An 11527-nucleotide genomic window follows, 5' to 3' on the forward strand; every position below is an offset into this window, starting at 1 on the left:
ATTGCAATAAATGACGAGTACGCATACGTGTTATTGTATGGAGCTTGTGCATGTGCCCGAGCCTGTCTGGTGAGAGGGGGTTAGGACAGAGCGGGGGGGGGGGAGGACTATATATTTTTTTAATTCTGGCATTTGTTCGTAGACTGGGTAAACCCAGCCCGATCTACCGGCGATTTGATTTTGCCCTGCAGCTCAGGCTGGAAACTTGTACATTTTTCTATCCTGCTTCCGTTACAAATCTGCGGGGACCAATCACAAACTAGCTTATCCACCTGGCGCACTATTGGCGGGTTTAACGCGATGACGATAGAGAAGCGACGGCAAGCAGCTTTTTGTTTACATTCAACATGGCGGCCACCGAAGTGCAGCAACCCGTTGATGAAAGTACGTCACCCGGATCGTTGGTCTGATTGGTTGAAGGACTATCCAATTGCGTACAGAGTCATTTGAACTATGCCCGTTGATCACGCCTCTTGTGCAGTAGAAAACACAGAGCAGACTCCCCAGACTAATGTTCAGTCTTAAAAGATTGAGCTTGGTCTGGTCATAGCCAGACTAATTTGTTTGGCCTTTTCTAGAAAAATGCCTACCCCAGCTTTAAAAGACAGGTTCACAATTTTTAATCCTACCCTAACCCATTTACATTTTTTATCTAATGTAAAATATAATTAACATTTTATGAGCTTTTTTTGGTGAAGGGTGGATTGCATGGGAGGACTTTGGTCCATTGACCTCCGTATTTCAAAAGTCCTGTCCACGGCCTGAATGCTGGAGTCAAAATAGGATAACATGCCAAATATATATCTGATCATTTTGCTTTTTAATATTGGAAAGCTTTCATTGAAAGTAGTGAATGCACATTTTAAAAGGCATTCAAATTAATGATGTTTGTACATGTACTATTCTAACGGTTTATAGATTAAAAATGGTATTAAATCTGGTAAAAGGGCACATAATGATTTGTTTAGTACTCTAAACACATAGGACTTTGACTTGAGTCTGCGATTCATAAACTTGTGACTTCAATGACAAAGACTTTGTCCCAACTCTGCAGGTTATTGTCTTTCCGTGTGCTGAAACAATTAACCTCCCTTGCCTCTTTCTACCCTCCATCTTTGTGCTTCTATGGGCAAGTTGTTCTTTTTTCTTGTTTTCAACTTTATTTTTCTAACCTCTCTCTTTCTCTCTCTCTCTCTCTCTCTCCCCTTTTCTCTCTCTCTGTTGCAGAAATCTCGCCGTGACGTCGGCAACTTCGACAAGGAGTTCACCAAGATGGCGGTGGAGTTGACGCCCACAGACAAGCTCTTCATTATGAATCTGGACCAGAATGAGTTTCAAGGCTTCTCCTACACCAACCCTGAATTTATAATAGAAGTCTGAGGAGTTCCTGTTGGTTAGACGCAGCCTGAACAAGACTTTACTCCAACCCGTTCCGCCCAGTTACATCCATCGAGGACTCATCCAGCATCTAGAGCCACAACCTCTCATTTACACACATCTCAACCCACAAATAGGATAAACCACCACACACTGGCTTTAGCTGCTGGGTGATCACACTGGGACTGAGTTTGACCAAAACAAAACAGGCCACATAGTCAAACAGGCCAGTTTCCAGAAAACTCCAGGGCATGTGTGGTATTCACAGGACCTCGTGGGGACCAGGTCAATGCAAAGAGTCACAGTGAATGTGAAACTGTGTATGTGCTCTTATCGATCAACAACAGTGTGTGTTTGTGTACTTGATTTTCTTCTCTTCGGCCTGTAAAAGTTGCGTCATAAACATTCCATGATCAATATGTCATATGTATAAACACACACACACACACACACGTGTCTCTGCAGGCAGGCTGCCGTTTGCAGGGAAGGAATGGTTTTAAAAGTCCTGATTTATAACCTCATGTCTAAGTTAGTTCTGAACTTAGTCTTAAGCACGTCTCGTCTTCCAAACTTGATGCAAAAAAAAAGAAGCGTAATTCCCCCCCAAAATGCGGATATTTAAAAATGTCTCTGTCTTTTTCTCTTGCTTAATCTCTCTCTTTCTCTTTTCTCTCTGGCACTGTGTACAAGGTGGGTACTAAGTGCTGTGTAGGCCTATAAAGTCTTTGTGGTGCAGCTCCTCTATGCATGCCATATTTGTTGGTACAGTAGTTCCCTTAAGATTTGCATTTCACATTGTGGAAGAGGGAAAACCTGATGTCTTGAGTTTATCGATGCGACTCAGTTTTGAAATACCCATGCTCAAATTTGAGTTTCCACTCCGAATGCTGTGTACGCCTTCTCTAATAATGTCGAAATATGCTAAAAAGTTTGCTTTAAAAAGCATGAAGCAAACACCGTTTTGCTGTCCTTGACAAGAATATAATGAGATTCTGTGAAATGAATATATAAAGTAGATGTAATAATTCTGTATGACTTGTGTTTCAATGTATGTGTTAATAAGAATGGGATCTAGAGCTAGAAGTGGTTTTCATGTTATAATACACTTCTATACTACTTCACAGCCCCATCTCACTTTCTCTCCCTGGTCTTTATCCCTGCCAACACTCAGCTGTCACTTTTTACTTTGTTTTCCCATTTTTACATCTCCCCTTTCTCCTCCTTCTCCTCACCTGTCCCCAACTCACATTCACCTCGTTACAATTTAAGGAGGAAACGAACTGGGAAATGAGATAACTAGGACAAGAGGGAGAGGGGGATAAAGAGGGGAGAACAAAGTGTTTACTATGCAAAAGGCAGGAGAAGAAGAAGATCAGGAGAAGAGGGCAACTTTTATAAAGCAACCTGAAGAAATTGTGTAACAGGACAGTGTACATGTGTTGCATGCGCCACCTTTACCCGCGTGTGAGAGACACTTACAGTATGATACCTACATTAAAGTGAATTATCATAATACCATTTCAGTAACTGTGGCTCTTGTGTTTTACTCTGTTGTACATTATATATACTGGGTAAAAAACAAATCTAATCCCTGTCAGATCATCAAAGAGATTGGCAGACTGCTTCTAACAAATAACTTTCAAGGCTTAAAGTGACCTGTGTTTGACACACAAAAAAAAGACAAACTTGGCTGCAACTCATGTTTTCATTACATCATTATTGTATTTAATAAGGTTTTGATTAATTGTTGAGTCTGTAAAATGTCAGAATATAGTGAAATTGATTGCCCATATCTTATGGTCAAGTTTTCAAATGTCTTTTTGTTCTCGAATAAACAGATCAAAACTATACTTAATCAGTTTACAATTATATAAAATCGGGGAAAGCAGCAACCTAAGCAGAAGCATAACGAATGTTTGGCATTTTTGCTTGACAATCTGACACAGTTCAGTTAAGTCAGAAATATCTAATCAACATTAAGTGTTGCTTTCACTTCATATTTGGGAAATAGCTGCTGGTTTTAATCATTAAATATTTGTAGTAACCCTCAATTTTTTTTTTACCAACAACAACTAATAATAAAAAAAACAATACAATTTACGGTATTGGAAATATAGATACATGAGCACAGTGTGGAATATGAAAATAGGTCATTTTAACTAAAACTGAAACTGAATAAAGTATGGGGGGAAAAAGTGTACTTTCGGGTTAAAACATATTTTAGGCCTAGTTTTTATTCAGAGATAGGCCGAATTCTCCTAAAAAGACGTAGTAGTGATTATTAATCAAAAATAATACAGTAAAACACAGTATCAGGTTTCTATCAAGGAAATTCTAGGTGATTAGTGCATTATAATGCAGAAATGTATGTGGCTTTTTATGATAATGGATAGCATGATAACCAAATTAATCGTAATTTCTGATGTTATAAACATGTCTATAAATGAAGACAATAACGTGCTCTGACCACTGTGCTGCTGTCCATGGTGCTGAACTGAACTGGTTTAGACTACTGACCCAGACTGATCCATTATGCTTAGTGACACACACACACACACACACTGGGTATGGATTACCCTGCAGTTGGTGCCATGCAGAGTTAAGCTACAACAAACTATATTGCGTCCACTGGAGCTGCTGCTGCTGTTTTCTCTGACCAACTTTTTGTTTCACCAAGGATTTGTGGCTTTTTCCACTTTTCGCCCCTCGGTCTGTTTTTCCTCTCTGATTTATCAGTTGTACTACTACCAGCCTACTGACTGCTCTCCTGCACTGACATGGAAACATCCCAACTCAGTGAACCAAGCCTGATGCATGTAGGCTATGACCCGTCCTGAAACCTGCACTAATCCAACTAGAATACAGAGTATCCGGTTGCAGAAGATGTGCACAGAATCAGAGTTTCCTTCAGCCGACTGGATCCACACAAAATTAAGGCACAGGGGGGAAAGTTTCTAACAGTTTCTAAACCCCGCTGGCCTTCGTCCACTGGGGTACTCCTCGGTGCGGAGGAAGCGGAAGAGCCTGGGCCGACATGAGGCTGTGTAACCGTGGTATGCAGATGCTGCTGACCACAGCGGGGGCTTTCTGCGCCTTCAGCCTCATGACCATCGCAGTGGGCACGGACTACTGGCTGTACTCCCGCGGGATGTGCCGCTCCAAGAACCTGAACGACAACGAGACCGTCCGCAAGAACGAGGAGGTCCTGACCCACTCTGGTCTGTGGAGGACCTGCTGCACCGAGGGTAGGACATGACTCCTGTCTGGCCTGTACTGTCACAACTGCATGGGTTTACAGGTTTCCACAGGAGAGAGAACGTACACCGTGTCTCTATACTGGGTGATGAATGCTATTTCAGAATCAATATCAATGATCATACTGATCAGAATCAGAAAATCAGAATCAGAAAATCAGAAATCAGAAAAGGCCGGTTTTATTGCCAAATAAGTAACACTAGGAATTTGCCTTGGTGGCTGGTGCATACATAAACAAACATATTGAACATGAATATGAATATAGCTAGAAAATATAGCCTACATTATAGTGATATTATAACAGCTTGTAATTGTTATTATGCATCATGGGAGAACCCTGTATTTCTGTCATCACAGCCAAATTTAGGATTTTGCAGAATTGACTATAAATAATAATATTGTTAAACGTTATTTATAACACCCAGTTGTGGAGGACGTTTTCAGATCCTTAACGTAAGTAAAAGGTGTAAATACCATAATGTAAGAATACTCCATTACAACAAGTGTGTAAGTATTATTGGCAAAATGTAGGCTACTAGCAGTAAAACTACTTGCAACTACATGCAGACAAATGACCCCTAGGAGTGTTATAGTATTATAAAGTATATCATTCGGTTATTATTATTTGATGTGTGCATAGCATTTTACAGTAATTTGAACTATTTTATATACTGTTGAGTTGTTTAATCCATTGCATGTAAATCAGTAAAGTAACCAGTAGCCTAATGATAGTTATCAAATAAAAGGTGCCATATTTTCCTTTGAACCGTAGTGCAGTAGAAGTATGAAAGAGAAATACTCAAGTAAAGTACAAGTGCAACACAATTGTACTTAAGGAAATGTATTATTACACCACTTTTAGCACACAAAGGGTGGTGATAAAGAACTTTTTTTACAAACAAAAGACCAGATAAATGATGAAAAAAGAGACGAAACAAAGTTCACAAGAAACTTGCATTAAATGTGTAATAAGTAAGTAAGTGAAATGTAGTTCCTTACTAGCTTTGAAAACTAGAGTTACAAAGTGTGTCACGACTACCACAGAATAATATCATTTGGGGCTGATGGTCAAACATGAGAATGAAAACTAAATGAAGACAAAACAATAAAAAAAAAATTAAAAAAACATTAGGCTAGTTGCAAAAATGTACATAAAGGTGGGTTTTAAAAAGCACTAATAGTGAGGGAGAGCTAGTTCCTCAATGTTTGAGCTAAACAGACATTAACTAGCCTTTAGCAGCCTTTTGAGCCAAAAGCTATAATATAAAAATAGATTTGTGGCTACGTCTTTGTTTTTACCTCTTCATGCCCAATGAAAAACTGTTTAGTTGAGCATGGTAAGATTTATGGTTTGATATAGAATAATGTTCGCATCTTGAGGAGGGAGAGGAGAGGAGAAGAGTTGTCTAGGTCTGGCATATGTGATGGATGGAAATGACATTTTAAATTATTCATTGCTCTTTAATAGCGCCCCTCGTCCTCTTAACCTATATCCTCTGTTTGCTTTGCTAATTTTCTGAATGAAATGGAAATGCTCAGCTCTCTTTCTCTCTCTCACTCTCTCTCTTTCTCTCTCTCCCTCTGCCGCTGCCCCTCTATCTCTAAGCTCCAAAATGGTTTAATGGAAAGGTAACAATGCATGCAGAGGTCATCGATGCTTCAACCATCCTGTGTGTGCGTGTGTGTGTGTGTGTGTGTGTGCGCACGCATCAAAAAAGGCCAGAATCAGACAGACAGACGGGAAGCTAAAGGCTCTCTGTATATATGCACAATAAATAATTATAGGATGAGGCGGCAATGTTGATTTCTTCAGGGTTACACGTGACAGCAACAATAAATATTGACATGACAGGCATAACAAAGACGTAATACAAAATAAAAATGCACAAGGACAGACAAGGTTGGCGTATGGTTGTGTGCACTCATCAAACTCAGCACTACAGACAATAATAATGGGATAGTATCTTCCAGAGTCAAGGTTATTTTCATGTCAAGCTACAAAAACTGTCCTGGCTCCAAAGTAACACTTTGAATGAAGACTATTGGTGCTAAGCTGGCAGACAAATATGCTGCATTATACAAGTGGTCAGAAAATATCTATTCTTGTTAAGAGTGAGAAAAATGATGCAAAACAACACGTTACCTCATCTCTCTTTGTCTCCTGACAATGATTTGAATAAATGCTCTCTCAGTAGCTTTCATCTCTGACCTGTTCACCGCGGCAGAGTTGTAGCTTACTGAATGAGTTTTGTTTTGGTAACCACGGCGACCGAGTCACATCATCAATACTGGTCAATCAGTGCAGCGCATAGGGGCACATTTATCAATATATCCCTGTGTGTGCAAATGTGGAAAGGCACTTCTGGGCCAGAGGGTACTGAGAGCAGAAAACATGTGCAGCAGTTTTTTCAATATTTTAAAATTCCAAAAAACGCTCTTACCAGTGTATCGCCGTGTGAACTTCGCCCCCAGGAATCCTCTCAAATCATTCCCAAACATAAAAGTTAGACAGTAAATGCCGTAAACATATTCCTTGTAAATCTTTACAATCATTCCCTAAGGACCCTGACACACCAACCCGATTATCGGCCTTCAGACAGTCTGGCGAGGTCGGTGACTCGAGTCTGTTCGGTGTGTTCCGTGCCATCGTCCGTCAGAGGAGCTGTCGGCCTTCATTTTGGCCGACCTGACATGCTCAGTCGGAGACAGGGCAATCAGGACTAACCCGGAAATGGCGAGCTGATGAGCCTCTCAAAATCTGACAAAAGCTGACAGCAACTGCACGGGCTATTTCTCGCATAAAATGTTTTCAGAAACATGTTTCGCTGAACTATTTTAGTTTAATCTGAGATCGTATTCTGAACAAGCCGCCATGACAGTCTGGCTGTGAATTTCCGGAGAAAAAAACCCCACATGACGCGTTCATCCTATCAGCTGCCGGTTTTCATTTTCTGGGAAACTGCTGCTATGGAGACGCATTACATTTTGCGCACGCGCAGAGCGTACGCTCAAGTCGGTGTCGCCTCAGTGTGTTTTGAGGCATTTTTTTGGACCTGGGGACCCGACTGATCAGTCCGACTGCCTTTTCTGCCGACGGTCGGCTGTCTGGTTGGTGTGTAACAGTTATAAAAGAACCAAGCAGGCCTGCTTTGTTGCACGATCCAAATTTTCTTCAAAACTTGCCATTTACACCATGTAGCTTGCTAGCTCGAAGTTTGTTGTTGTTTCCTGAAGCAAACGGCTACACACAGAGCGGAAGGCGAGGGACATCTGGCAATTATCCTGGAAATGTACTTCCGTTGATCCAGACTAAAGACACTGTGACTTCTATATATATTATAGGCTACAGTTTGTATGTCAAGTTATAAAATAATACAGAGCAAAATGACACAGAGCCAAAGCAGTTTTCAAATGGATGTACTGTAATTCTTTGTCTTTCCTGCAGGGACATTTCGGGGTGTTTGCAAAGACATTGATCATTTTGCTGAGGATGCAGACTATGAGCAGGATGCTGCAGAGTATTTACTACGTGAGTAACAAATGTGCACAACTGTGAGATCTAACACCGAACTCTCAGGTATTCAAATGTTATAAATAGCCCATTCTACTCTCCTCTCCTCAGGAGCAGTACGAGCCTCCAGCCTCTTCCCCATCCTCAGTGTGGGATTATTATTTCTCGGAGGTGTGTGTGTAGCTGCCAGCGAGTTCTACAAGTCACGTTACAACGTCATCCTCAGTGCGGGTATACTCTTTGTCTCTGCAGGTCAGGACACACACAAACCTAATGTGCATGCAAGTATTTACAGTATTTATCATGCATCTGACCCTCTCCGTCTCTCTAAACTCTTCCAGGTCTCAGTAACATTATTGGCATCATCGTGTACATATCCGCAAACTCAGGGGACCCCAGCCAGAGCGACCATAAGAAGAGCTACTCCTATGGCTGGTCTTTTTATTTTGGAGCTCTGTCCTTTGTGCTCGCTGAGATGGTGGGCGTCCTTGCAGTTCATGTGTTCATAGAAAAACACCGACAGCTGCGCACTAAAGGCCGGCCGTCCCTCATTAAGCCGCCCATCTCTCGCAGCTCATCTTACTACCGGAACCGTAGCTACCAGAACCGCTCACGCCGATACAGTTACAGGGGCAACAGTGCAGGGGACTCGATCTCACACTCCTTTCGAGCATCCTTGGTGCGAGACAGAGAGCCGTCGCTCTCAGCTGAATCCAAAGCCATGGAAAGTTTGCCAACACCAGTGACAGTGGGCTCAGAGTTCATGCTCTACACCTTAACCTCACCTTTCAAAGACAGTAAGATGGAGATGGCTGTGGATGATTTAACTACTGAAGCTGTGCACACCAACACAGAGATGCTGCCTGGAAACTGTGCTGCCAACAGAAGGACCACGCCTGTCTGAGAGGAGGATGTACAGAGATTAAACATAAGAGGAACTTCTGTGAGAGGAGAACATTAAATGAAAGGAAGTCCTCTCAAACTCTTGGTAAAGAAAGAGGAAAGACTTCAGAGACCGGAATAGACCTGCATCAACTAATCAGTCAGAAAATAGTGAAATAAATCACAATGACAATTTCCCAGAGCCCAGCGTGACGCCTCCAAATTGCTTGTTTTGTCTGACCAACAGTCCAAAACCCACAGATATTCAATTTACAATGATACAAAACAAAGAAATTAAGTTAAACCTTATGTATGAGAGGCTGGAATCGGAGAAGGTGGATTTTTGCCTGAAAAATACCTATGTTGTGCTCTTTGTATGCCATTCCGCTATGCCATTACAGTAGCTATATCCACAGTATATCTGTAGTGTGTGTGCAGATGAGTGTGTATAATAATAGGAATGTGTGTATGAGACAGTTACAGTCATGCAGAGAAAGACAGAAAGGAGGAGCTGTTCATGAAAATAAGAAACTATAACATAGAAATACAAGACACACATAAACATACATCTGGGAATGACATACTGTAACTATGTCCTGTTCCTGTCCTCCTTCTTGTGGACCTAAGCTCAACATCGAAACCCCATTAAATGCATTAGATCTCTCTCCATCTGTCTCTTGCTGTGTCTGTTTGTGTGTTTGAGTGAGTACTGAGCATAAGTGTGACAAAACGTTCTGCCCTTACGGTTCACTGAGTCTCTGTTTACATCAAGTAAAGCTTATAAATCAACACAAAATGTCCTTTGGAGAGAAATAATTGCGGTTCAAGGTTTTGTGTTGGCGCTTTTGTGCTGTACAGGGCACATCTTGGGTGTCTGTGTGTGAACATTCAAATATCTGCCCTTGCATAAGTGGGTACAGAAGCAAATGTCCAAGCAAAGAACAAATATTTAAAAAAACTGTTATTCCCCACCCAGCCATGCTGAAAAATATGAAGGCCTTCATGTGTCTGTGAATGTGCACGAGTATGCTGTGTTGGAGACGATGATAGGACAGTATTAACAGCTTCAAAGGTCTACAACAGCATAACAGCAAGCATACTGAAGTGTTACCATGGCAGCAGCAGCATCATGCAGGCGACCATTCAAGGCGGTTTTGATGAATACGCTCAGTGCCATCATGTACTGACCTGACCACACAAGAATATCATTGTCATCACATTTTCATTTCACACCGCTCATATATGATCATTGTACCTTATGAAATTGTGTTTATTGATACATTGATGATGTGTGAAATAAATGTGTAAACGTGTAAAAAAAAAAATATACTAGGCTACAGATGCCATGGTCTATATCCTTGACGTTCCACTTCCGGGATTGCTCCGGTGCCGCAGGAAATTCCGCCGGATGCATGTATTTTCACCGATGTACCTTTCCTTCCGCTTTCTTTGTGTTGGAATTTTAAACTCTGGTGGATTTATGAGGACTATAGTTAACTGCTCCTCAGATCTCTGCAGGGTAAATCCAGACAGCTAGCTAGACTATCTGTCCAATCTAAGTTTTCTCTCGCGTGACTAAAACAACTTAAGAACATACACGTTCCACCAAAACAAGTTCCTTCCCGAGGCTATTTTGCAGCGGATCCGTGCGGAGCTTAGTGCTGCTCATGACAATTGTGATTGGTTTACAGAAATGCCAATAAACCAGAGCATGTTTCTGGAATGCTGTGTGGACTAGCCAGACCTTCCTCCACAGTGTGTGGAGGATGGACAGGCAAAGCATCAATTGTACAAACAGATTTTAAGCAAACATTTCAAATAGGTTCACACGTATGTACTTTTTCACAGTGTATATTATCCATAGCTAGAAGCCACACTTGTTGATTAGAAACTCTTCTTTCTCTTTTAAGTATGGTTTTAATGCTCTGATGGTGTTTTAAGAAGTAATCACGACAAAAGCCTGGCAGCGGTGGGATTTGAACCCACGCCTCCGAAGAGACTGGAGCCTTAATCCAGCGCCTTAGACCGCTCGGCCACGCTACCGTCAACGGTACTGTAACAGGACTCATTTGATTTGGTCTATAGAACTCATATTAAACATATTTTAAGTGGAATATATTACTATTTAAGAGCTAGGGAAAGCAAATAACTGTATGAGGTCATATAGGGATTCTGTTTTCCGTTTTATTCGCCTTTTCCCACCGATAACAACCCTGTAGACAAAACTAGGCTCCTTGACAGAGAAAGGTTAACAACAACAACCTCTGTAGGACAACGCCATCGAACAACCAAAGAACACCAGGAAAACAAGATATTTCACATCTATTTTGAAACCCCTTGCCCTGCCAACGCCACGCAAAGGATGTGCTGGTACAAAGGTACAACGACTTGGCTAAGATACACATTGTAGCTGGATCAATATACGAAATAGTAGTGGACACTTTGCATTTCCTAAATCAGAACCAAGCCGGTTTCTGCCAAAAAGGAGAAGAAAAAAAATGT

General features: G+C 41.3%; 2 protein-coding genes and 1 non-coding gene across 4 annotated transcripts in view; 2 read left to right on the top strand and 1 right to left on the bottom strand.

Annotated features, from left to right (window-relative positions):
* LOC116057228 (protein kinase C beta type-like) overlaps nucleotides 1–11527 on the top strand; it is a 58179-nt gene that overhangs the window by 43067 nt on the left and 3585 nt on the right. The window contains exon 17 of one of the 2 annotated variants that reach the window (XM_031309622.2): nucleotides 1228–2904. The exons of the other annotated variant lie outside the window; for it this stretch is intronic. Coding sequence (XP_031165482.1) covers nucleotides 1228–1380 — 153 coding nt within the window. The 3' untranslated portion in view covers nucleotides 1381–2904. Of the gene's footprint in view, nucleotides 1–1227; nucleotides 2905–11527 lie in introns of those variants that run through there. 2 annotated transcript variants of the gene reach the window in all.
* Nucleotides 4393–9694, top strand: LOC116057229 (voltage-dependent calcium channel gamma-3 subunit). Its single transcript, XM_031309623.2, has 4 exons — nucleotides 4393–4622; nucleotides 8078–8161; nucleotides 8255–8395; nucleotides 8485–9694. The coding sequence occupies exons 1-4, from the start codon at nucleotides 4412–4414 to the stop codon at nucleotides 9045–9047; spliced, it is 999 nt and encodes a 332-aa protein (XP_031165483.1). The 5' UTR covers nucleotides 4393–4411; the 3' UTR covers nucleotides 9048–9694.
* On the bottom strand, nucleotides 10987–11068 carry trnal-aag. Its single transcript has one exon. It is a non-coding gene; the product is annotated as a tRNA-Leu (tRNA).

The sequence above is a fragment of the Sander lucioperca genome, chromosome 4 (assembly GCF_008315115.2).
Source record: "Sander lucioperca isolate FBNREF2018 chromosome 4, SLUC_FBN_1.2, whole genome shotgun sequence".
In the NCBI taxonomy this organism is placed as follows: Eukaryota; Metazoa; Chordata; class Actinopteri; order Perciformes; family Percidae; genus Sander; species Sander lucioperca.